Source organism: Filicampus tigris, chromosome 8, assembly GCF_054856515.1.
Source record: "Filicampus tigris isolate MCC_2025a chromosome 8, RoL_Ftig_1.0, whole genome shotgun sequence".
Classification (NCBI taxonomy): domain Eukaryota; kingdom Metazoa; phylum Chordata; class Actinopteri; order Syngnathiformes; family Syngnathidae; genus Filicampus; species Filicampus tigris.
Window position 1 is genome coordinate 9,292,491 of NC_141224.1, and position 25,442 is coordinate 9,317,932.

Here is a 25,442-nt window from a genome sequence, read left to right on the forward strand (position 1 = left end):
TCCAGATAAAAACATCTGAAAAGTGTGATTATATTGAAATATTTACATATATCTATACAACTACAATATTAAGGATGTACTTTTCCTTGATAAGCCATCCTTATGTTTTACTGTGGTTGTTTTATTTTAATGAAAAAAAGATATACCTAAGTAACTTCTCTCTAAGCCATCCTTCTTATTGTGCCTTTTGCTAGAAAAACATGTGAACGTGCAAGTTAGATGTTACAGTTTCATGCCTTATAATTGAGTCACAATAAAAACAAGTCCCCTTTTCCTCGACAAACCATCTTTGTTATTATGTCTTTTTTAAAGATAAAAGTTGCCAATTTTGTATTTAAACATACAATTTTATGCGACGCCCACAAAAGCAAATAAAAGGTGTCAACTTCATGTTGCTCCTGCTTAACTGGTTTGCTCATTTTGGCAGAACGTCGAACCCTTTTTATCCATATCTCCTCTTAACATATTAAACAATGGAGACACTGCGCACTTAAACATTTGATTGACGCTATTTTCTTATGACATCTGATTTCCAAAATAAAGTCAAAACTAATAATAATTAAAATGCAGGGCCAGTTTTGTATTTGTAATAATACGTTGAGGTGATCATACATTTAAATGATTTACACAGTCATGAATCAAATGTTCTAATGGAAATCATAAATACACAATGGCGTGATGAAAAATGAGTTTGACACACGTGTGCGAGAGTGTAACCACTAGTCTTGGCACTTGGACATTATATCCGAAGAATTGTTCTGAAATGTTCGAATTTGTACCTGAGCTGTCACTTTTCCTCTTTCCGTTCCTCTTTTCCGTCTCTGCGTGTGACATCGTGAGCCTGCCAAACTCTGAGGCGGCCCCAGTGGGGGTGCTGCTGCCACCCATGCCGGGTGTAGTGGCGCCCATCGCGGGCCCGCCGGCGTGAGCCAAGTCCTGGGGCGCGGGCCCCCCGTCGTGGGACAGGTGGGAGTGCGGGTGGCAAAGGCTGGCCCTTGCGCCCCCGCCCCCAGGTGACATCTGCGGGATGTGCCAGGCGGCGGCCGTGTGGTGCTGACTCTGCGGGGCCGGGTGGTGGCCGCGGTGGTGGTGGTGCGGGTGGTGCGGGTGTTGCTGCGGGTGGTGGTGGGGGTGGTACAGGCCGTCTTCGGCCGCATAGCTTGAGATGATGCAAGTGGACGGCGAGGACGTGGAGGACGAGGACGATGAGGAGGCCAGGTCGGGGTAGGAGACGTGGTCCGAGCGTCCGTGCAGGGTGAGCGGGGACGGGGCGAAGGCGGCCGGGTGCAGACCCTGAGCCGGGGCGTGGGGGCTCCGCAGGCAGCCGAAAAGCGTGTGATCCATGGCAAAAGCTCCTAAAGCAACCGGCAGCGCATATCCAAGAGCTCCTAAAAAGTTCCAAAAGAGGAGAGGGGCGACGTCCTTTCCTGGCGTAATCCACTTGGACTCCGGGCCGGAGCGGGATAAACCGAGTCGAGCCGAGCCTCTCGGATGTCAGGGGGAAGCGTGGAGGCTGGGAGGAGGTCCCGGGGAAGTCAGGGAGCCTGGCGAGGGGTTGTTATAAATAGGGTGTAACGTGAGAGGGAGGCTGGCTCACCGAGGGACGGCGTGCATGCGAAAGGAACGCCGCCATAAATCTGCTGGGAGCCTCAAGGAAACGAAGGACGTTTTTAGGGAGCGAAGGCCCCCTTCAAGCTGCTTGCTTTGGTTCATGGTTATTACTACAAAGGCCAAATAAATCACCAAGTCAACACATTTTGCAGGTGTGTTCAGCCAGGTGAAAATCGAAACCTATAAAAAAAAAATGGCCATCTGAATTCCTTTCAAATTTAGCACCGCAGTTTGACTTTGCAACATGAAATTTGGTAGGCTTATCTATCATGCGTAGAGCCACAAAAGGTTTCAAGAATCCAGCCCGAAGATGCACAGGAAGTCGGACATTTTGGTTCGGGACAGCCACTTTGGCCAATTTCCAGGGATCCTTTCAACGTTTTGACAATTTAGCCTCCGTAGCCCATTTTACTTAGCGAAATAAAACCCGGTAGGCCAATCAATCATGTGTAGCTCCACCCCAAAAAAAATCTCAAGAATCCAGCATGAAAATGCACTGGAAGTCAGACAAGTTGGTTAGAGACAGCCATTTTTGGGTCATATTGGTTCCTTTCCAGTTTGCTTTGAATGTCTTGAATATTTAGCATCCGTAGCCAGTTTTTCTTTGCAACAATAAACTTGGTAGGTTTGTCGATCATTACTATACCCACAAAAAAGTCACAAGAATCCATGACTGAAAATGCACAGGAAGTCAGCCATTTCGGTTTGAAGCATTTTAGGGTCACTTTGGTCAATTTCCAAGGATCCTGTGGATATTTAGAAAATTCAGTCCCTCAAGCTTGTTCTATTTAGCAGCCAGAAATTTGGGAGGCATGTTTATCATGAGTAGACCCACAAAACACTTTCAAGAGGCCATAACCGAAAACATACAGAAGGTCAGTAGTATTGGTTTGAAGCGGGCATTTTGTGCTAAATTTGGCAATTTCCAGTGGTCCTTCAAAGACAAACTTGATTTTATGCAGCTGCTACCACATTTGAAACCACATAAACTAGACAGATGAGTGACGCTAAACTACAGAAATAAGGACTTTGGGTATTTGTATGTGTGTGTGGTATGCGTTTACGGAGAGCGAAGCAAAGGAAGACGGCTGTTGTCGTCATCCCGGTTGCCTCCTCTGGAGCACCCCTCACATGAGTGGGCTTCACTTCCTGTTGGGCAAACGCCAACCAACGCATCACTGTTGACAAACACAGGACACGTTTTATTGCATCAAAGAAACGTTATAAAATGAAGGAATGACAAGGCAAGCAACTCCAGCTTTAGAAAATAAATAATTTAAAAATATATATGATAATTTCATTATATACTCATACCTGTCAACTTGTACGTTTTCCCCGTATTTTATACGTTTTTTTTTATCATTTCAAATTGCGTACGCCGTATAACAATTTTTGTATGGGAAAAAAAAAATTAAAACTCGTTTTTTGTTAGACCGATCTCGTCTTGCCCGTTTCGGCTCTAATCCGGAGCATCCGGTAGCGATTCCGACTGCAAACTTCGGCCGACTTTCACAAGCAAAGCCCCCCCCCCCCTCCGTTGAGCGATAAACACTTTGTAAGATTCTATACAGAAATATTCGTTCCGTTTCGCCCACCTCTCCAGTGTGTAAGATTATATACAAAATGTACGGGCAAATTGCAACTTTTGTAAAATTCAGCACAGCCCGGGTTTGACAGGTATGTATACTCCCTTTTAATTTAGTCACTTAATTTTATAATAGCTGTTTTTTCAGTAAATGTTAAAAGACATTAGGTAAACCTGTGCAATCTAATGAGGAAAAAAAGCCCAAAATTTACAAAGCTAATAATGCTAAGTGTTTAACCATATTATTGTAGTAATCTGTTAGTGCAGTTATTATGCATGACAATGTTTTGGTTCACTTATTTAGAGCTACAGGTGAGGGTCAAAATATTAGAAACAGTTGAGTTAATCCAACCAAAATAATAAACATACAAATGTAAAATGAATAGCTCAACTTGTCATCATTATTTTTGTAAATGCCTAACTAATGTGATGTTTTGAGTTCTTTCGGGCGTCACGGTGACTGCAAATGTCTGCACACTCAGGGCTGGACAGAAGTGGGGGGGAAGTGGGGGGTAAGGGGGTGGGCCACGCCGGGAGGAAATTAATTCCTCTTTGAGAGAGAAAATGACTTTAGCAGAAGTCTACGGCTGGAATGCCGCCATGGTCCTAGATGGAAGAAAAAGAAGAAGAAGGCGCTTTTCATTGTATTTTTCGAATTCTTGAAATTAATTTCTCTCTATATTTTTTTTACTTTTTCCTTGTAAAATGTTTTTTTCTTGTTAAATTAAAACTTCAATCAGCTTCATATTTTTTTCAAGAACATTTTTTAATCACTAAAATGTAAACCTATCTCAGCTATTTTTTCCACTAACATTTAGTTTCTAAAACTAAAACTTTTCCACATAAAATAAAGTTGTTGTTGGTTTTTTAGTTTTTCACAATTTCTTGCACAATTAAAACTTCGTTCACAAACAATTGTTTCAAATTAAATTCTCAAAAGTGTCAACATTTTCCTCTTAAAATTATTTTTTCACTAACATTTATACTTTGCGTCCTGAAACTTTCATGTAAAATTAAGCTTGTAAATGAAACTTTTTTTTTTTTTCACAAAAATGTCACTTTTTTAATATTAATAAAATAATGATTTTTTTTCTTGTAAAATTTAAACTTTTTTTCACAAACGTATAGTTTTTTTTTTAATTCAAAATATCTTTCAACTATAATGTCAACTTCCCAACATGGATATTACTTCATTCACTAGCATATCCGTAAAAAAACCCAAAAAAAAAAACCCTGTAAAATTCCAATATAATGTAAACTTTTTTTCTCTTAAAATTACAACTTTTTTCACAATAACATTTATACTTTTGGGAGTGTGTGTCAAACTCCTCCAATGTTTGTCTTACAAATGGAGGCTATTAGCAGGTTAGCGGGTGCTGCGCACTGGAACAGGTTGAGCACACACACGCAGGCACACCCCCACACACACACACACACACACACACACTCACACTCACACGTGTTTCCAATGGTACCACTGGTGGCCTGTGGAGAGGTCCATTCATTTTGAACCCCTTTTTGTTCTCCTTCTGAACTCCAGCTGTGTGCATTTATCATGTGTGTCAACTCAGCTCCACGTTTATCTTTATTTTTTTAAATACAGTGAAACCTTGCTGTAGGCTGTTTTTCGTTCACGCCCCATTATATTGCGGATTTTTAAGATATCATTTAGTTGTTGCTGCCACAGAGACTATAAAATATTTGTATCTGCCTGTGGGTATTGTTATATGCTCTTTTCGTATGTGTTGCTACTCCGAATAACAACCCCCGCCCCTTCCAACATTTTTTTTCTCGATATTTTGCAATCCGGTACCAAATGTCCCGAGCCACAGACCAGTGGTTGGGGACCTCTGTTAAATGATGTTTTCCATTTCTTGACAGCACGAGAGCAAATACAGCCAGTAAGCAATATTTCTTTAAAAGTGCCTTTAAACAAGTTGAAATGTGCTTAAAGCTTGTCGGAGGGGGGAAAACTATCAATAAAAACATTTATATGGTCTACCTTTATTATGAATTTTAATTGAGGGTGGCTCTGTAACTTTTTCCCCCGTTGTCACTGTATGAATGCTGTAGATAATCTTGAGTAAAAACAAAGTGTGTTTGTTCATAATTTGTTGGTATTTGAGCACACTTGCACCTATTTAGTGATGTCATGCTCTATAAAGGGACTCTGGCCGCGTCGTGGCGCGATTCTTTTTCCTCCACCCGGCTGCCCACCCGTCTCAAGGCGTCGTGCAGACATTTGGTGTGATGCTGTGCAGAGGCCCTCGCCGCACCTCAAACAACCTCGGGGTCAACGCACTAAAACCTCCATTTAAATCCGGACTGGCCCGCCACCGCCGAAACCACAAGAGAACGGGCGCCCAGGACAACATGGGTACCGGGGGCACCGGTTTACCGCCAGGCGCGCACACGTGTTACCGAGCCCGTTTCCGGCCAGACTAAATTTGTCCACGCCTTTCCAAGCTTGCGCCAGGTGGGGAAACACTTCACACGTCCCAATATGGATGAAGTCAACCAGGACAACTTTCATGTGGCCGAGCGGACCCACCCGACAGCGCCACACATCCTACTGGGGCCACTTAGTCGCCGTAATGCTTTAGTACTGTGTACTGTGTGCTGTGTCCCTCCGGAGGTCCACTAAGCTAAACCATTCTGGAGAGTGAAGTCACCGTTTTAGGGTTTAACGGCTTCATTTGCTTTTTAAGATTCCTCTGCTTTGTTGAAGGTTCCAAAAAGCTGGTATTCTGCCCATGCAGACTGCTCTAAAAGCTTTAAAATCAAAATGGAGCACATTTTTTTTCCATCATGACATCCAGCTACTTTGCTATTCACTTGAACTCACTGCTAACCAACAAACAACCAACAGCCCAACTAACCACCCAACTAACAAATTAGCTAACAAACAGTTTAACCAGCAACCACACGGATAATAAACTAACCAACCAAATAACTTTCCAATTAACTAACTAAACAAACAATCACCCAACTAACACACTAGCCACCATAATAACCAACCAAAATGGCAGCCAACTAAACAACCAACAGAACAACTAACTATACTAATACTAACTGACTAACAAATGACCTGAATAACTTACTAACAAACTAACCCCAAAACTAATTAACCAGTTAAGTGGTTTAACTAACTTAACAACTAACAGAAAAGCAAACACATTATTAGCTAGCTAACACATTAGCCATCTTAACACACAACTCACTAACTAACTACCGGTAACTAACTAACTGAACAGCCAATTAACTAAACAAAACAACCAACTAACAAACAGCAAACAGCAACCCAAAAGCAAACAACCACCCAAAAGAACAAATAACCAACAGTTTTGCAACAACCACAACTACGAACTAAGTAGCCAAGCAACAGAACAGCTAACTTATTAAACAACCAATAAACAGTTTAGAAACCCACCCAAATAACTAACCAAGAATCAGAACAAATAACTAAAAAAAACAACTGTCAAGCATAACTAACCAACCAGCAGTTTAGCCAACAACCACCTAAATAAGAAAATAACTAACCACCAAACCAACAGACCAACTAACAAACCTACACACACAAATAGTCCAACAAACAACCACTAAAATAATTAACAAACTAGCAATTTAACCAAACTGCAACCAAGTGTAATTATTTAAACTGTGATGATATAACTAACTGCCCAGCCAACCAACAGAATAGCTAACAGACTAACTGACTGACTAACCAACCCACCAGCTAGCCAACTTAGAAATGAATCAGCCAACTGAACACCCAAATCCCCAACTGCCGACCAGCCAACAAATTCACAACCAACCAGCAAACTAAACATCAACTAACCCACCAATGAACTAACCAACCAATCCATCTTCAGAACTTCAGTAACCAACCAACCAACCAACCAACCAACCACAGATGTTGCACAGGTGTCAGGTTGACGTCCACAGGTGGTTTGACTTAAGGTCAGAGCCACTACTTCCTCTCCTGTTGTGGTAGCTGGTCTGCCTCTGATAAAACTACATATACATTGCATGCTTATCACTCTTATTAGCAGATTAACTGTGATGACATCATCGTCGCACACACCGTCTAGACAAATAACCACAAACACCTGGATTGAGGAATTTGATGCTCATATTACCTCCTCTACTGCGTTTCAACCATTCTTTCGCGACCATTATACTACAAGCAGTGTCATTCAGATTAAATAACTCACAGCAATCGATGCAACTGCTCAATAAAGCAGATTACAGACTGTTGTCTAATACATTTTAGATGACGCAGCTGCCTCAAGATTGGACATTTTCTTGCCTTTCAAACAGAACCCAGCTAAGAAAGATATCGGCACAACTATCCAATCTTTATCGACAAATTGACTAACCGCACATTGTGTCAAATCACGGGACTCCTGCTGCCCACTTTGTGAGTCACATGAGGCAGAGGACTTTCATTTTGATATGTCGCGGTACCGCAGTACTCCACAGGGAAACAGAAAAGGCAACTTCCCCAAACTATTGCCACAAATTTACAATCATAATGTATTGCCTACTCCAACCATTGATTGATTCATTGATTGATTGAAGTGTCTGGCAATGCATGGCCATTAAGTCTATTTTTAAGGCAATGTAACTTTTTCATGGCCAAGCATCCGTATTTCTTTAAGGCCCACTAGTCAGCCCCGTTTGCGAAGCACAAATGTTTGCTTGACATTTATCCGCCTGCAAATAAACAGTACCACACCCCAGCGGGCCGGGGGTTCAAGGGTTATTGTTGCTCGGTGTCAGTCAGATTTAGCTCGGACGCCCCCCACCCCCGTCTGCATATTTTTCACAGCCCCCACCTCAAGGGACAGCTTCTTGCTCCGCCGTCTCTTGGCGTTCCCAAGCATTTCCCCCTCCCAAGTCGGGCCGCGGTCCAGAACAATTCCACGTCGTTGCCCAATTAGGAGAGTCTTTTAAAAAAGAGACGGACGGGTTTGTGGCTGTGTGGACATGACGCATGGCCAGGACAATGGGAGGATACAGACACATAAAAAACTGCAGTCGCCACGACAACAAGGGTTAAATAGGGCACCTGACAATATACTTTGAAGTACAAGTGACCCCAAAAGTTGAACAATTTGGAGCAAAAATTGGAAGATCGCCAAGATGTGAGCGTGACAAACAGACTCGCATTCTAAGCAGAACACAATCTTATTTGAGAAATATTTTTCGGGCTCATTAAAACATTGATTTAAATGTGAAATATTTATATTTTACTGCATGTATTGATTTTTTTTTGTCATCTTTAAGGAAAGTAATGGGGTGATCATCATCTGTGGAGGGGCCACTGTCTTACGACATGTTGCATTTTATTAACATTTTTTAATGTCTTATGTTATTAGTCAAATGTTGATTGTGAACTTCGGTTAGCCGATATATATTGTGGTGTTGTCAAATATTGATGGATTGTGTGATTGCGACATGATAGTGGTTGTATTAAGAGTTGCAAGACCTAGTTAGCAAATGCACGAGAATTTCTATGGCTTGTGTCACCACACCTGCGGAAGTTGTACTCTCGAAACGCCAGCTGTCGCCGTGGTAACCGTCCGGCGAAGCGGGTATGTAGGGAGGGTCTGTTTGTTACCGTGGAAGAGGAGGCGGTTTGGACGGGATAGGCCACGTTCAGTTCCAGGGCTTTCCAGAATCTCCCGGGGGCTTCATTAAAACAAAAGGAGGAGAAGGAGGGGGAGGGGGGGGGGCGGTTGGTTTGTGGGACTTCCTGTTGGAAATGATGCACACCGACAGTGGCCCTGAAGGAACCCGTCGTGGGCAGAAAGCTGCAGTCACGCTTGGGGAAAAAAAGAGATCCATCTACATCACTGGTTCTCTTAGCTTTATACATCAAGTACCAGTTCAAAAAGAATTTAGCTCTCCAAGTACCACCGTTATGACCAACATTAAAATACAGTGCCGTAGTTGTAGTTCATACAAAACGAGGCAGAGATTTTATTCCCGAAAAGTCTATTTCATGATTATTGTGAGCCACTGTCACGACATGCACAGTTTGAACATTAACACTGAACATTAACACTGCACTTAAGTATGGGAAACTTAAGGAACTGTGCTTGAATAATGATTCAATTAAACTGCACTGTAAGAGTCAAATGAAATGTGTACAGCAAAATTAAAGTTTAAAAACATACAGATCTTTAAGATTCAATGCAAATGTATTGAACTTAAAAGTTAAATACAACTGAACTGCAACATTGGTATGGTTACTGTCACTTTAAGAGAGTCAAGCGCCAATCCTAATCATAAACACCAAAACGTTCAATCAAACCATATTATTTCAAAAGTCTGCTAGACAAATAATGATAAATGTAAGCTAACAGAAATTAGCATGCTACGGTAATTACAAACCTTCAAACAGCTGCTACTTTAACACAAAAAGAGACATATACAAGAAAAAAATAGAACAATAGAGAATCAAACATTGTATATTTCAACACACCAAAATATTGGAACCAAACCACATACTGCATACTATAACTCTGCTAGCTTAATGCTAAAATATGATTGGAAACAACACATTTCTGTTTCAAAGCTTGTTCGGTTTCAGGAGAAACAAAAACAAATCCCTCAAGTGAAAAACAAAAACAAAATGTCATAATGTCATTGTCACTTGCTTTTCTCTAAAAGTTCAGCGGAGAAGACAAAAGATTAAAATCAGAAATCCGATTTCACAAGAGTCCGATTTTACTTTAAAGCCCAACCCTATTCACAACGCATGGCATCGTCTTGCACTGTACTGCCAACCACCTCACACTTCATCTTGTTTCCAGAAGAAAGTACTCATAGTTTGTCTCCACTTGATGTGACATGAAAGTCCTCATAACGCTTGGATTAAAAAGCTATAATGTTGTACACAAGGTTTGGCTTTGGACAACAGTACCATTTCATTCCCACTCCTTCCTGTCTCCCACCACTTTTTTTTTTTTACAGTCTGAGCTATGGTCCAACTGTCATAAAAAAATTTTTTTAAAAAGGGCAGCGTAACAAGAATAACGACGTGCCCCCCCCCCTCCATTGTCTTTGACTGCTTCCGAGCTGTAAATTGTCTCCAAGTACAGACGACAGTGACTTGACTTTTTCCTCAACGTACAGTATATTCTTCATTTTATTTGTTGCTCAAAATGAAGAAGGAAAAGAGAAAGGAAGCAGCACCTGGAGCCTGACAGGCGCATTAGTGATGTTCATCATACAGCAGGAAACAATAGAGATTCCTGAACCCCGAGTGGGAAGATCCCACACACTTTTCCATAAGAACAGCAACTGGATGTCTCAATTTGTCTCAGTCAACCATGTACTCCTGACAAAAATGACAAGGAATCAGACCGAAAATGACACTAGTGGGAGTATGAGAATTTTGGAATTACTTGGCAATCGTCTGTACTTTTTTTTTTGTAAATCCCCCACTGTTGCTTAGACTACAGAAGTACAGTGAACCCCCATTACATAGTGGTTCATCTATAACACACTCGCTATATCGCACACTTCTAAGCAAACGACAATTTTTGGGGCTATGACTTGAATGCACAAAATTGTGATACAAATTTAGGGTGGTAGTGTATCAAATCAACTCATTTGTCGATAAGCAGCACCTTAGAGACCAGTAGTATCAATATGTGGGGAAAAAAAAAAGACTATTTGGATATACACGGTTTCCGTCCAACAGCGATGATATTCATTTTCACTGACTTCACTGACATCAATTGGGACTGACAAATAAACAAACCGCGGCAAACAAGGATAATTCTGTAAGCAAGACTTTTTTTCATTTCCTCAAAGTGATTTCATACAATAGTCTCCTATTTCTGGACAACAAGACAGCGAGGCACTAAGTAATATTCTAAAAAGTGTCTTTTAATAAGTAGAAATGTGTTTAATGGTAGGGAGGATTAAAATGATATTTTAAAAAGGTTTTGTGGCCCCTACTGTATATTGCGGATTTTCGCCAATTGCAAGGGATGACAAGGAATCACGTGGAAAAAGACAAGTGGGAGTTTTTGGAATTCTCTGGCAATCATCTGCATTTTTGGGGAGTGTAAAATCCCCTTCTGTTGCTCAAACATACTACTGGGAAATACAAAAAAAAAAAAAAAACTGTGGGAGATGTTGGCTTCATTAGCTGCAATCATCTTTGCGCTGAATAAATATATAACACACTTTGCAATTCGAATATCGTGTTGCTAATTTGCTTCACATTTGCACGGTTTGCACAGGTTAAAAGTTATTCACACACGCACACACACCCACGCACGCACACAGCTGCTGTTTATTTTTTTTATTATCCTTCAACCAAAAGCCTTTTTGGGAAATTGGCCCAAAGTCTTTTGTAGAGGAAAGTTGCACATTTTAAATGTGTCATGCAGCCTTGTAAACCACATAACATTGGATTTAAATCATCATATTTTGGAAATTTAAATAAATTGTTTGTTTTTTTTTCCTCTCAATCACTGACGGGGCAATTATTGGATGGTTGGTCTATGCATCAATCATTATCAACAACTCAAAATGTATCCGGTTTTGTTTTTAATATTGCAGTTTTTAAGACAATGTATTTTTGTATTTATTTATTTAATTGCAGTCACAGTTATGCAATTGCAAAGATCGGACATACAGCGTTATGGGATCTTTTTTCAACACCAGCACACCTGCGACCTGAGTGAGGATAACAAATGGATGGATTATTTACAGTATATATTACTTATTCATTTTTAGTCACAGTTGCTGCAATCATTGGTCAGTCTTTATGTCAACTATATGCAGAAGCAAAGATCGGGGATTTAGTGATATTTTATTTATTTATTAAATTCACTTCATTACAAAAAAAAAACGGACATTTTTACATGAAGACAACATTTAAATAAAAAGGAGAGATTTTTTTTTACATTTCTACTTACAGTCAATAGGTTTGCCTACAGAAGAGTCCGAAGCATTTTTAACCTTTGTCACAGAGAAGAATCTTAAATAACCATTTTCTAATTATTTAATACCCTTGATTTCGGGAGCTCTTTCAAAATGTATTAACTGAGCCTGACGCACACGTTTCTCTACCAAGCTCATTTCCATCAGTTTGGTTGTAAATGTTGGCGTTTTAAAGACTTCTCTTCCTTTCAAACTGTAGTTGCTTTTCTTTGATTTCTCCACACTGTTTTCAGAGAATACTTAATGGCAAAACGTTTCTTATTAGCCTTGTACATTGGTTAATATTTTAAAAGCAACTAAATCATGGGATGACAATACCTTTCACAGTATTTCATGAATAATTGGTTAGGGGGATTTCTAAGCAGACTTTCACTATTTTTTCTTATATTGAACTTTAAAAATGACAATTGTTTGAGTATATTTGTTGTATTTTTTCAGCATTTTTCAAGCATTGGCTGGTCTATGCGTCAATACTAATAACGCACAACTGCAACTATGAGTTACAATGGGGTCACCTCACTAGAAAGGTTTTGGGAAGAAAGCCCAGTTTAGAATTGAGTTAAATTCCAAACTCATGGAGAAAAGTATAATGTGAATAAATAGATGCTTCTTGTTATGCCAAAACGTTTTTTTTGGGGGGGGGGGGGTCATTTCCAAGACAAAGAATTAATGCTCTTTGACCATCTATCAGTGATAATTGCTCCATTTTCTCTACTAATGAAGTGTTACACAAGCAGGATGTGTTTATCCTTTGGATCCTGATTACAATCGGCTAATAATCACACACGCACAAACGCCTGCACACAAAGTGCACCAGGAGCAACACACACAAAAGCGGTATGCACGCTGACGGACCCACACCAGCAACAAACCCACAACTCACACACGCACACGTACAGTATACATAGTAGACTGGGGGATTGTTGGCGGTCTGGCGTGAAGCATCGAAAGTGATCAGAGCAACAAAAGGTTGCAAGCGTAAATAAGTCATAAATCTTTCCCACATCAGCGTAACGTTTCCTTGTAAACACAGCCGCTGATGGAAAAATGGACCGCATTCCAGTCCACAAGAAAGAAAGAAAGTTTGAGGAAAAGGGAAGGAAGGAAAAAAGAAAGAAAGAAAGAAAGAAAGGAAAAAAGAAAGAAAAAAAGAAAGAAAGAAAGAATTTTAGTAAATATTCCCCAAAAAATTAAAAAGGATCCAATCTCTTTATTTGCACTTTTAGATGAAGGTTACTGTCAAACTAAACACAAAACTAAGAGAATCACATGTGGACTTAAAGCAACCACAGATAGCCTCCACTACCTTAACGCTAACATACAATTAGAAACTCCATCGGCACACAAGCTGACAATTAGCAATTAACAAATAGATATCGGAACACAAAGGGTGCAGCAAGACATGAAGACATAACAATACTCATTGGTATGTATTCTTCATACTATAAAGACTACTCCCTAGAACGCCTCATGAAACTGCCATTGTTTTTAAGTTTGACCTATAAAACGGAAAGGTCATGGGACAACACAGCGGGCCGTGATGCGAAAACATGACAGGCCGTGGACTGCTGTCGCACTGTACAGTGTGTATCTTGAATAACAGGCTCTTTTGCATATTTTGCTTCAAGCAATGGATTCGTGAATTTGTGGTTGTCACAAAACAAATATCATCAAACATTTCATGAGGGGCAGTCCAATCCCCCCCACGTCGACGCCGACTCTGAAGCCAGGCCTGGCAGGGGGGGTTCATTCGACTCTGCCCAGCATCCACCCTTCATCCGAAAAAGCCATGAAAGATCATCCCAAGTGAGGAACTGCTTCAGAATGTGACGAGCCAGTAGGGAAAAGTGCTGGCACGAGCGATAAAACACAAAACCGCGGGCTGAACCGTAGTGTGCCTTTGAGCCTGCGGGACTCAGCAGCCCCTTCCCCGCACGCCCCGAAAACCATGATAGGCCGTGAGAAAACTTAGCAAGACTTAAACACAGAGGAAAAAAAAAAAATATGGCCGACATCCTACATCGCACAACATTTCGGGCAAACAGTTCTGCTTTGGCCACCGGGGAACAGCGCCTAAACGTAGCCTTGGAGATTCAGTTGTAGTCTTCGGCGGACAGTACGTGTGGTGACTGCGTGAATGACAGAGTCGCTAATATGCATTTTATTTGTTTGCGCGAGAGTTCGCGCGGTCGCGCTATAAACCTGGCGGCCAACATACTGGTCAGCATCAGGCGTGTTGAGTACAAGCTGTGATTTGTGGGTGGGGGCATGTGGAGTGTGTGTGTGTGTGTGTGGAGGGGGGAGAAGAGTTTGAAAAGTGATCCGCCGCCTTGTAAACGTTCCAACATGGATGCATGCAAGGAGGCTAAACTGAACTTTAGGCACCTAGCGGTGCGTGTGCATGTGTGCGTGCGTGTCTGTAGGTGTGCGTGGGTTTGTGTGTCTTTATATGTTGTGTGCATGTGTGTGCGTGACATCTAAGGCGAGGTCAAGTGAGGAGCAATAACCTGGCTCACTTCTATGGCTCAAATTAGCAGCGCTTTTTTAACGGCTCGGGTGGTGGTTGGGAAGGGGGCGGGGCTGCCTCCTACGCTGCCGTCTCCCCAAGAAAGAACCTCATTATCGGGTTCGCTCCGTGGCACGGACGACCACGCCTCCATCTGAAGAATGGGAATCGTAAAATTTCCCCATGACATAAAACAAAGCAAAGGCTTTGACGTTTGGGTTTTTTTTTTCCCCTCCAAAAGGGAACCAGCTCTGAGGTTATCCTCATTGTACCAGCTCGTCTGACTTGCATTCAGCCGCACCAGGACATAAATCCTCCCACTTTAGTATGGGTGGTTGTCATAAAGTAAAAATACTCATACAGAATATACAGGTACATCCAGAAAGTCGATTTTTCAAGCAACGATACTTAAAGGGGAAGTCAACTCAAACATATTTTTTTCAAGAATACTGTATGTTCTATGCAAGCGTTTGTGGAATGAGAGTTAATCCAGCCATTTTTAGCCATCTCTGGGGGCGGCCATTTTGTCACTTCTGTTGACTGAAAATGACATCACAACTACTCAGGGCTCAGGTAACGATGAACCACGGCTGACCTGTTTTCTGAAGCTGAGCCATGGTTAGTCGTTACCTGAACCCTGAGTAGTTGTGATGTCATTTTCAGTCGATGTGACGAAATGGCCGCCCCCTTAGATGGCTAAAAACGGGTGGATTAACTCATATTCCACAAACGCATTTTTAATCAGAATGTCATGTTTCAACTAGTGAACCTGCTGGGAACATATTCTTAAAAAAAATATGTTTGGGTTGATTTCCACTTTAAGTATTCATTTTCCTGACTACTTCTGAATTCACTGCCCAAATTTGAAAACAAACATCGGTACTTCCTACTCTTTGCTCTGTCAAAATTAATGTGTTACCATTTTTAACCTCCGCGTGAGAATAGAGAGAAAGATAAGGTCAATCACGCTTGAGATCGCAACAGAGTGAACGAGGTACAAGAGACTTACAGTTCCAAGTGAAGGGGAAAAAAAAACGAACCGTTAAGGTAATGTAATGCCCTTGCAAGTGGGCAAGGAGAGCACTATCGGCCATTTATTGAACGGGACAAAGAGTCAAACACACTCATAGAAAATGGAAAATACTTCCAAGGAGCTGCTGAAGACCAACCGTCCATTTTCACTCACTAAGACGTGCCCCTTAAAGGCACACATACAACACACAAATAGTACCGTACATATAGTAATTGCAATTTTTTTATTTTATTCTCCTACCATCTGTACTTTTTACTTGTACTTAGCTACAGGAGCTGAATCAGTACGTCTACTTTTTACCAACAGTCTACCTAGTATCTATACTTGAACTTAAATACAGAGTACTTTTGCCACCTCTATTTGTAAGATTTGTGGCCGTCTGCAGTACAGAGTGCCGCTGGCTCCCGCTTCGGAAGAATTAGCCACTCAGACATTACCACATTGGATTTTTTTGCAAGCACCACAGGCCCCATTGGGCCTCTTTCCTCCACTCTCTAATTAGATTAACTGGGTCCCCAATCTGGCAACCCGGGGCTTCCAATCTGGCGGCCCGTGCCACCGACGGCTCGCCCCGGTCCAAGCGGGAGGAAATGACCTAAATGTGGGTCTACACCCATTGCCCAGCTGGGTAATGAAGACATGACGGATGTGGAAGGAAGAGGGAAAAAAAAAAAAAAAAAGAGGATTTGTGAGCCAACTGAGGGCCTGTGGTCGGGGCGGACATTTTGGGAGGGAAGCTGGATGCACAAGCCACCATCACGGCTATAAAACAACCAATGGGGAGCAAAGGAGGGAGGATACCAATCGTGAGCAGTCACGGCATCGACCTACATTTACAAACTGCAATATTTGTTTTATGAAATGGTATCAATTTCTTCTCAACAGTCCATTCTTTTTTAGCATTTGTTTTGGCTGCACTGCTTCCAGTATGTTTATGTGGATGATAGATTTCTTGTCCAAACCGATTTCAATTTTGTCCTCACAGAGCCAGAATGCTGGCCCTCAAGCCTTTTTTTTTGGGGGGGGGGGCGGCAGGTTTTCCCCACATGTTCCCCCTGTTGTTCATGGAAAACATTACATGTTTATCAGCATTTTTTGGAAGAATTTTAAAAAAAATAAGTACCGATAAACTGTATTTCCCCACTCCAATGCATTTCAGTAGTCAATATGAGTGTTGTCACTATTCACAGGCCGACCCGGCCCCTATCACCTATGAATAGCGGGGTTCCACTGTACTCTACACTACACTACAAACCACTCCATTGCAACTTAGTACACTTCACTAAGCGAGGCCTGCAGAGAGCCTGGTAAAAGGAGGAAGTAAGGGGAGCACGTTCATGGGAAAGCTCATCCAGGATTGGTCTCTACGGTGTCGTTATTACGCTGAGTTGGGAGAGAGACGTTGGATTTGGTGCTCTAAAATTCCATTTGAAAAATCAAACATGGGCAAAAACCACATAAACAAAACTTATTTTCAAGAAATTAAATTAAGCGAAGCTGGTATTGGCCAGCGGCTAAAACTTGAAAAAGTAATTTATAATCCACAGGGTAATAAAAAAAATAAAAAAAATCCACAGTCAAATGTTTGCAAAAGTACAGAAACTGGAATATATACAATACAGTGCTGCACAGTAGTTATTTAGAATGAAATATCTCCTGTCTACTACAGTACTGCATTATATCTGCATACATTATACTGCATAACAAACGCCCTCAAAAAAGTGAAAAAATACAATAAATAAACAACTAACATACAAGTATCTTACCGATTTAGATCCATCATTCACGTACAGACTTCGACCTCCAACCCTGGAATCCCGTCAGTCACCAAACTATACGCACAAATTCTGGAATCTAACCTGGGTCAACTATGCCAACCACTACACCACGAGGCCGGCGCCTTACCGGGTCCAGACCCTCTGCGGTGAAGCACAACCCGACACCGCTGGCCACCATACACTTTGTGGACCACCACAGAACCACCCAGGACCCCAAGGGACAAGCCACATGGAGGACAAGGCCAGGATGCAGACAGGCATCAGGTACAAGCAAAACTGAGACTACACAACATTAAATATACATAGAGGCATGCAGAACATTAGATAATATTTAAACGTGTATAGAATATTACATATCATGTAAATATGGTAAATTATACAGTACAATACATTAATGTAGGAGTGGTACAATAGAGATGTATAGATATAAGTAAAGTATGGTATATTAGAGGTTTATGAAACATTAAATATGATGTAAATATGGTACATTGGGTGCATATACTGTAGAACATTAAATATGATAACTTATTAAGGTACAATTGAAGTGTACATACATGAAATGTTATGGTGCATAAGAGAAATCTTTCTCAAATAGTAGGGCGGTGTAATGCCGGGGGGCAAGTGAGACCCCGTGCAATTTTTTTTTGTAACCTAGAATAGTGTGTAATTCCACTTCCACTACAGTAGGTGGCAGTGGCGCTCTCATTGTTAGTGTGCTCAGAGAGCATTAGCACTAAGGTGTCGGGGTATTTTTTGCATCGTGCATAAAATTATTCATTGTTGGAAGTTGATCTATATTTTTTTCGAGGGGGTGGAGTGGGGGGATTGTTTTCTTGTGTTAATATGTTGATAATGAAGTGTACTTATGACTTATGACATTTTTGTAGACAAATGGTATTTATAGTTGTGGCTGCGAGTTTAGGAGGCACAAAATACAGTATTTTCTATCTTTCTAGGCGGGGAAAACGGAAAATAATTGAGAAGCACTGCATTAGAGGCAGAGGCAACATTAAATCATAAATTTATGTAAATGTAGTAGATTGTAGGTGTAAAGAACGTGAAATATGATGTAATAGTGGTACATTTAAAACAAAACATTAAATGAGGTGCGGAAGGGGGACAGGCAGCATTGGGAGTTGAGAAATGTGGAATTAATTTGGCCCTTAGGAGTTCTCTGGGATGGAAGACATATTTGGGTGGGAACACTCAGGCCAGATTGGGCAGCAAAAATAATAAATGGTGGGCAAATATATATAGTAATTCAAACTCTGCTGTTGTTTGGGGTTGGGAAAGTATTTTAATGTGTTTCTGTGTTGCGTTCAATGCCAGACATTTATCATTTGAAAACACAAACTCACACATTTGCACCCAACGACAAAAGTCAAACGCATTTTAATATGATACCATTAATAAAAATAAGGATACAGCGGTTCAGATAATGGATGGATGAAGGTACTGTATATACTCGTACATTTGTAAGGTTCTGAACACAATACAGCTCTTAAGTTGCACAACACTTCGCAGTTCAAAACATGAAATCACGGTGCTACAGTACATCAAAGGATTGACTGTTTTGCTTTTCCTTTGTTTTGTTCTTTGTTGTTGTTTTTTTAGACTTTCGCCAAAAGTCTAAGCTTCTTGCTGACTACATATGTGTGGGGGGGTTAATTAAAAACTATATGTATAGGTTTTGAGAAATAAACTTCAACTTGACCAACGAGATATCCTTGAAAAGTACAATATGGCCACCTAGTGGAGGGAAAATGCCAGAGCAACTGAAAGAATAAAGTAATGGACCTGATCAACAGATGTCGCTATAGTTAAAAAAAAATACAACAACCTTGACGTCATTCGGGATATAAAGTATAAGGGGTGGATGATGGATGAATACGCAGATGAGTAGATGATAGCTTTAAATATGGATGGATGGATATAGTAGATGCATGCATGCATGCATGGATGGATGTACATGGAGTGGATGAATGGATGATGGATAAATAGATAAATTGATGGATGAATTAATTAATGGCCAGAGATAGATGGGTATATGGACAGATGATGGAAGGATAAATTATGTGACACAAGGATAGATGGTGGATGGTAGATAGATGATAGATAAATGAATATATGGATGAATATATGGTTAACGGATGGATGGATGATAAGCGGATGGGTAGATACAGTTGTGCTCATACATACCGTTTCTGTATGTATTGTACACTTACGAGCACAACTGTGAATGAATTGATGGGTGGCTGGATGGATAGATACATTGATACATGGATGGCTTGATAGACAGATAAAAATGTAGGTGGATGGTTGTATTTCAAATAAGCCATTAGGTGTCACCTTTCAGTCAATGTTCCTGTCAGCCAACTTTTGTCCGTCCCCCCTAAAACAAGAGAAAAAAACCCAAGGTTCATCCATTCACTGAGCTTCCAGGGAAAAAAAAATCAAAGACAACAACAAGCATTCTTACTAGACGGTTTGCACTTTTGGTCAACCCTCATGTTACAATCAAATCTTCTATGCACCGCCACTAGTCAAAACAAGGTCTTACGATTAATATTGCGGTTGTGGAATATGAATGAGCAGCAAATTCCACCTGTTCTTTTTCATCTCAGTGGGCAGCCATTTTGCATTGTACTGCCACTTGCAGTCAATTGAAAATGACATCACAGAGCCTAAGGGCTTAGCTTGCGAAAGTCAAACGACCAAATCCAGAAAACCAGTCAGGTCGTGTATTATTTAATTACCGTACCTGAACGTTTGAAGCTACCGTCTTTAAATCTCTTTTGGTTTTACAGTCAACTGCCAGTGACAAAACCTTTGAACTGTAAAAAGTGCTATCCACAATACAAAAAAAAACCCTTCCAGAGGGAATTACTAAACAGGTTTTTTTTTTTTTTTATAGTGGAATCATTTTTTCATGTCTTCTCTTAATCAAATATAAGAAGTGGGTGTTCTCCATGCTGGTGACCCACCCAGACAAAAGCACCTTAAAACCCCTCCTCCATATAAAACCAGCTGCAGCATCCTTCTCTTCATCACTAACTCCCTCCTGCTCCTCTTCCACCATGCACCAAGATTCCTTCTCACACTCGCTGCTTTTACTTTGCATCCTCCTGAGGAGCAGCCAGGCCCTCAACAACGACGCCACCGAGCATACGGGAGGCCTCTTACCCCACGTCGGTCCGCCGCAGGAGGACATGAAGCCAGGAAATGTGTCGCTGAACCGGGCCGGGGCAGGCGGGAGAGCAACGGGGCGGGACCGAAGCGGTAAGATGAGATAACTGACAACTTGGGGTGGTTTGACTTGACTTCTAAAATTACTTAATCGGGACATTTTTTTTCATGCAATCATACAGTATTATGCTGGTTTGCATTTTACTTGACAGAGGTTTTTTCACTGAGTGCAGTATGTGAGTACTTTTGCCATGTATGGTGGATTACTGTACAGGTAAAGACAACACTGTCCCTGTTTTGATTACTTGGCAGACGACATCAAATTAAAACCATAGGAGGCCATAGATGGGTAGTATCTTGCTTCTCTTAAGTAGCAGTACAGGCAAAAAAGACATTGGTATACAAAGTATTGATTCCTTTACTTAAGTAAAGGTATTTTTTTTTACAAGTACAGCATCTGGAATGTACTTAAAGTCGAGGCAAAAATTTGCAGAGAGAACCTTAACCATTTTTTCATGGATGATTAGGTAACAAAGAATGAGCAATACTTCATGCTTTTAACTCAAGGAATGGTCACATTTGATTTGAAAATGGACAGGTGGGTCAGTAGGGGGAAAAAAAAGGTAAAAAGTGAAAATTATTTAATGAGTGAATAAAAATGAAAAGTAGGAGGAGTACTTAGGATAAGTATAGTAGTTAAATGTTGATTAGTCGTGCTTAGTATAGGTAAAAAAAATTCAGGTGTCTACATAAAATGTTATTGAAAAAATCACACTGTTATATTTTATTATTCATTCATATTAAATGTAATTATTGTATTATTTAACACTTATTCAATAGAATACACAAATGTAAAATTGTTTATTTTTAATAAGAATTCATTCTTAACTATTATTGAGACTTAATTTATAATTCAAAATAATATTTTAAAGCATACACAAATGATAAATGTAGTTGTAAACTTGTTAACGGTACTATTTTTATTCAGTATTTGCAATAAATTAAATAACCAAATACTTAATGTGATGAATCCATAAAAAAATGAATTCCTACAAAGTGATGGTTTTGGGAATAAAAGGATGTACTGTGCATATTTTGACCTTCTCTTGTGGCTAGATAAGGTCTGTCAACCCTACCGTAAAAAAAATATTAGATATCTTATTTAGAACAAAATTCTGCAGCTGTACCGAATGTTCAGTTCAATGAGCGTTAGTTTAAAGCACGGATGCATGGAAATAATATAGATCTTTTTTTCCTATTAGGAGCTTATAAATCCTTCCAAGGCATAAGCCAACTAAGCACCTGCTTAGGGCGCCAAGACCACCAGAGGCCGCCAAGACCAATTAACAGTCAACAGAGCCTAGAATAGTATTTTTATAGTTTTAATTCATCCATCCAGATTCCAAACAGCTTATCCTGACAAGGGTCGCGGGCGTGCTGGAGCCTATCCCAGTTGTCTACGGGCAGTAGGCAGGGTACACCCTGAACTGGTTGCCAGCCAATCACAGGGCACACAGAGTCAAATAAACAGTCACACTAACAATCACAACTTGGGGCAATTTAGAGTGTCCAATTAACCTACCATGTTTTCGGAATGTGGGAGGAAACCGGAGTACCCGGAGAAAACCCACGCAGGCACGGGGAGAACATACAAACACCACACAGGAAGGCCGGGGCCGGATTCGAACCCACTGCTTCTGCATTGTGAGGCGGATGTGCTAACCAGCTGATCACCGTGCCGCCCTATTTTTTTTTTCTGTAGTATTAGTAGTAATTATTAAGAATATATTATAACTTATTAGTAGTAGTAGTAATAACCTAGTGGTGAGTTTAATATGTTTTTAGAGTAGCAGCAAATGACATGAAAACAGACCATAAACTCTTATACTTTAAATAATGTGGCATTTCTAATTGAATAAAAAATGGGGGCAAAAATGAAAAATCACACAAATGCAAAAAAAAAAAAAAAAATCCACTTGATGCCATAGACTTGGTGATGACATCCCCCTGTGGGGAAGTCATACTCTCTATTCATCAGACGCTGTCACGGAAGGGCAGCCATTGTCAGGGAGGCGTGTGATGTTATGAATGGATGCCGGTTTGAGTTACAGCAGCCTGTTACAACAATTTGTAGCCTGCAGCAAAATTTAGGAAAAAGGAAAATATTCTTGCTTTGACTTACTGTTTGTTTTAATACCCAAACTTTTGGGGGGGTTCTAGTGTTTACGTTTGAACAGTTTGGTGCCCCCCCGTACATTAATCGATGACCTTAATGCATTTTCAAGAGGGGGGACTATAAACTGATGTACTTTAAGGGGTATGGAGTTCTGACCCTTAAAAAGTTGTCTTTTTGTGTCTTTTTAATGACCTGAGTTTTGGGTATGTTCCCTCAGAGCGAAGCCAGATGGGCTGCAGAGAGCTGAGGTCCACCAAGTACATCTCGGACGGCCACTGCACCAGCATCCACCCCATTAAGGAGCTGGTGTGCGCTGGCGAGTGCCTCCCGGCTCAGATGCTTCACAACTGGATTGGTGGCGCCCACCAGTCCAAAAAGTTCTGGACTCGCCATGGGACGGCTAGCAGCAGTAGCCCAGATTGGCGCTGCGTCAACGACAAAACTCGTACTCAGCGCATCCGCCTGCAGTGCCAGGACGGCAGCACCAGAACATACAAAATCACCGTGGTCACCTCCTGTAAGTGCAAGAGGTTCTCCAGGCAGCACAATGAGTCGGGACATAAGTTTGGAGTTCTGGCGCCCCCGCAGACGAAGATCCAGCACAAGTCTAAGAACAGGAAATCGGTGGGAAAGAAGCACATGAGCCAAAACTGGCACCAGACTGCCCCATGAGGACTGCAGGCTTTGAGGCCTTGCCAGAAGACTATTTCATCATGCTTTGTAACAATAGGCAGGTGGCTACTTCCGGTTGGCAGAATGCAAGCGACCCGAACTGAAAAACCAGGACAAAACATTTTTGTGTTTGGGCATGCACAGCTAGAAATTCTCCGAAAGCTTTTTTTTTTTTCCTTTTTCCTCTAATTAATCTAGTGCAAGCAACCTGTGAGTGGGGAGGATTATATCTGATGCCAAAGTGCGCCACTGGGCACTGTTTTAGCCACACCCTCGTAATTTGAAATACTGAAATGGTGAAAAAAAAATAACGCTATCTCTCTTCTAGTGAGTACTACATACTGAGTCATTACGCTTTTTGTACAACTACCGTCATACATGTATTATATATTTAGAAAGTCTCTGAATTCACTTTACAGTGTCTTTAACCATTTAGGAATTTTCTTTTTTTTTTCCCTGTTCTTGAATCAATTCATCTTTTAAAAGTAAATTGCGCCATCTTTCCATCTCAATTTACCTCATGTAACATCTTTTTGACTGACGCTTGACACATTCAAATGCGAGTCGGTAGAAAGGAAGGCTAAAATCATTCAAGCAATTCAGCCTGTTTTTCAATGACTCTGCTTTGGTCAGATGAAACGAAGGGTTTCGTTTACAGTTTGTACCATCGGGGATTGGTAAAGCATCTGCCACCTGGAAGTACGAGTGACGTCATGATGAAAAGGGTCTATGTTGATTATGGCGTCTGTCAAAAGGTTGGACTTGATTTATGTCAAATTAGGGGAGATCTAAGGACTTCCTTGACATTTTAATAATGTGAACAAAAATTGTATTGAGAAAACCATGCATTGTCCCATGTAGCCATGTATTTGTGCTTTTTTTTTAATTTTCTGTGACCACATCCAACACCAGTATGCGCCACCAAATAGCAATAAATCAGGTAGCAAAATTCCAGAAATTTTCAAAGTTGGAAACTTTCCACCATAATGTGAATTCATTGGAATAAACATGGGATTTTTTTTTAATTGAAGGTTGGCTCTTGGGGAATTTAAGGCATACTGTAGTACTGTAATGCCCTTCCAAATGGGCAAGGAGAGCTATCTATTTTGTATGGATGTCTGCTTATGGCAAAACAAATATAATTAAAATAATAATAATAATAATAAATATTAATAAATAATAAATATTAATAAATAATATCCTTAATACCCAGTTAATTCCCATTTCTTCCCATGGAAGGTTTCCAATTTGGAATATTCCAAAATCTTAAATTCCCATGGAAATATACTGGAAACTTTATGGAAATGTAATGGTAATTTTTCACCCTTTTGCAACCTCAGCTTTAAACCACACTTGTGTAAATACTTGTACATATAGTATATATGTCAAATGCTTCCCTTTTTCTTTTTTTTCTTCTTTTTTTGCATTTTTGGTTTCCATACTACAACCATGTGTATAAAAAATAATGATGTAATATATTTTATGTGGCATGTGCAGAAAAGCTTTGACAATAAAATTTTAAATCCATAAAATTAGAATCACACAGATTTGATATCAAAAACACAAATGTAATACATTCCAAGTAGGAAAGAACACATTTCAATGAGCTACTATGGGTCCTCTATTATCATCGTTGAGTGGTAATCTCACTAGTTAAGATTAAGATTTCTATCATCTCGCGAGACCTCAGTTGTGCATAATACAATATAGTGCAGTACTCCAAATTGAAACTTTTTTTTGTCTGCTGTAGTCATAGACACAGACATGCGTTATGTAATCTCGTTAGACTTCAATTGTGCATAAGATTCCAGAATGTAGACGTTAATTAATAACAATTATTATTATTATTATATGATCATTTTTACTGATGTTCCAAGTAAAAGAACAGCTTTCCATCATCTAGCTAGGCTACAGTTGGACAAAATATT

At 40.5% G+C, this 25,442-nt stretch overlaps 2 protein-coding genes across 6 annotated transcripts in view; one reads left to right on the forward strand and one right to left on the reverse strand.

Annotated features, from left to right (window-relative positions):
* Positions 1-25,442, reverse strand: part of meox2a (mesenchyme homeobox 2a) — a 36,732-nt gene that overhangs the window by 10,282 nt on the left and 1,008 nt on the right. The window contains exons 2-3 of one of the 5 annotated variants that reach the window (XM_086037922.1): positions 2,676-2,789; positions 780-1,721 (exon numbers count right to left, since the gene is read on the reverse strand). In XM_086037922.1, the coding sequence (XP_085894048.1) occupies positions 780-1,344 (565 nt within the window). In that variant the 5' untranslated portion in view covers positions 1,345-1,721; positions 2,676-2,789. Of the gene's footprint in view, positions 1-779; positions 2,790-5,333; positions 5,402-19,829; positions 19,858-25,442 lie in introns of those variants that run through there. The other 4 variants (XM_086037921.1, XM_086037920.1, XM_086037919.1 and 1 more) reach the window with 4 other exon arrangements.
* sostdc1a (sclerostin domain containing 1a) lies at positions 20,402-23,584 on the forward strand. Its single transcript, XM_086037923.1, has 2 exons — positions 20,402-20,759; positions 23,060-23,584. The coding sequence occupies exons 1-2, from the start codon at positions 20,450-20,452 to the stop codon at positions 23,512-23,514; spliced, it is 765 nt and encodes a 254-aa protein (XP_085894049.1). The 5' UTR covers positions 20,402-20,449; the 3' UTR covers positions 23,515-23,584.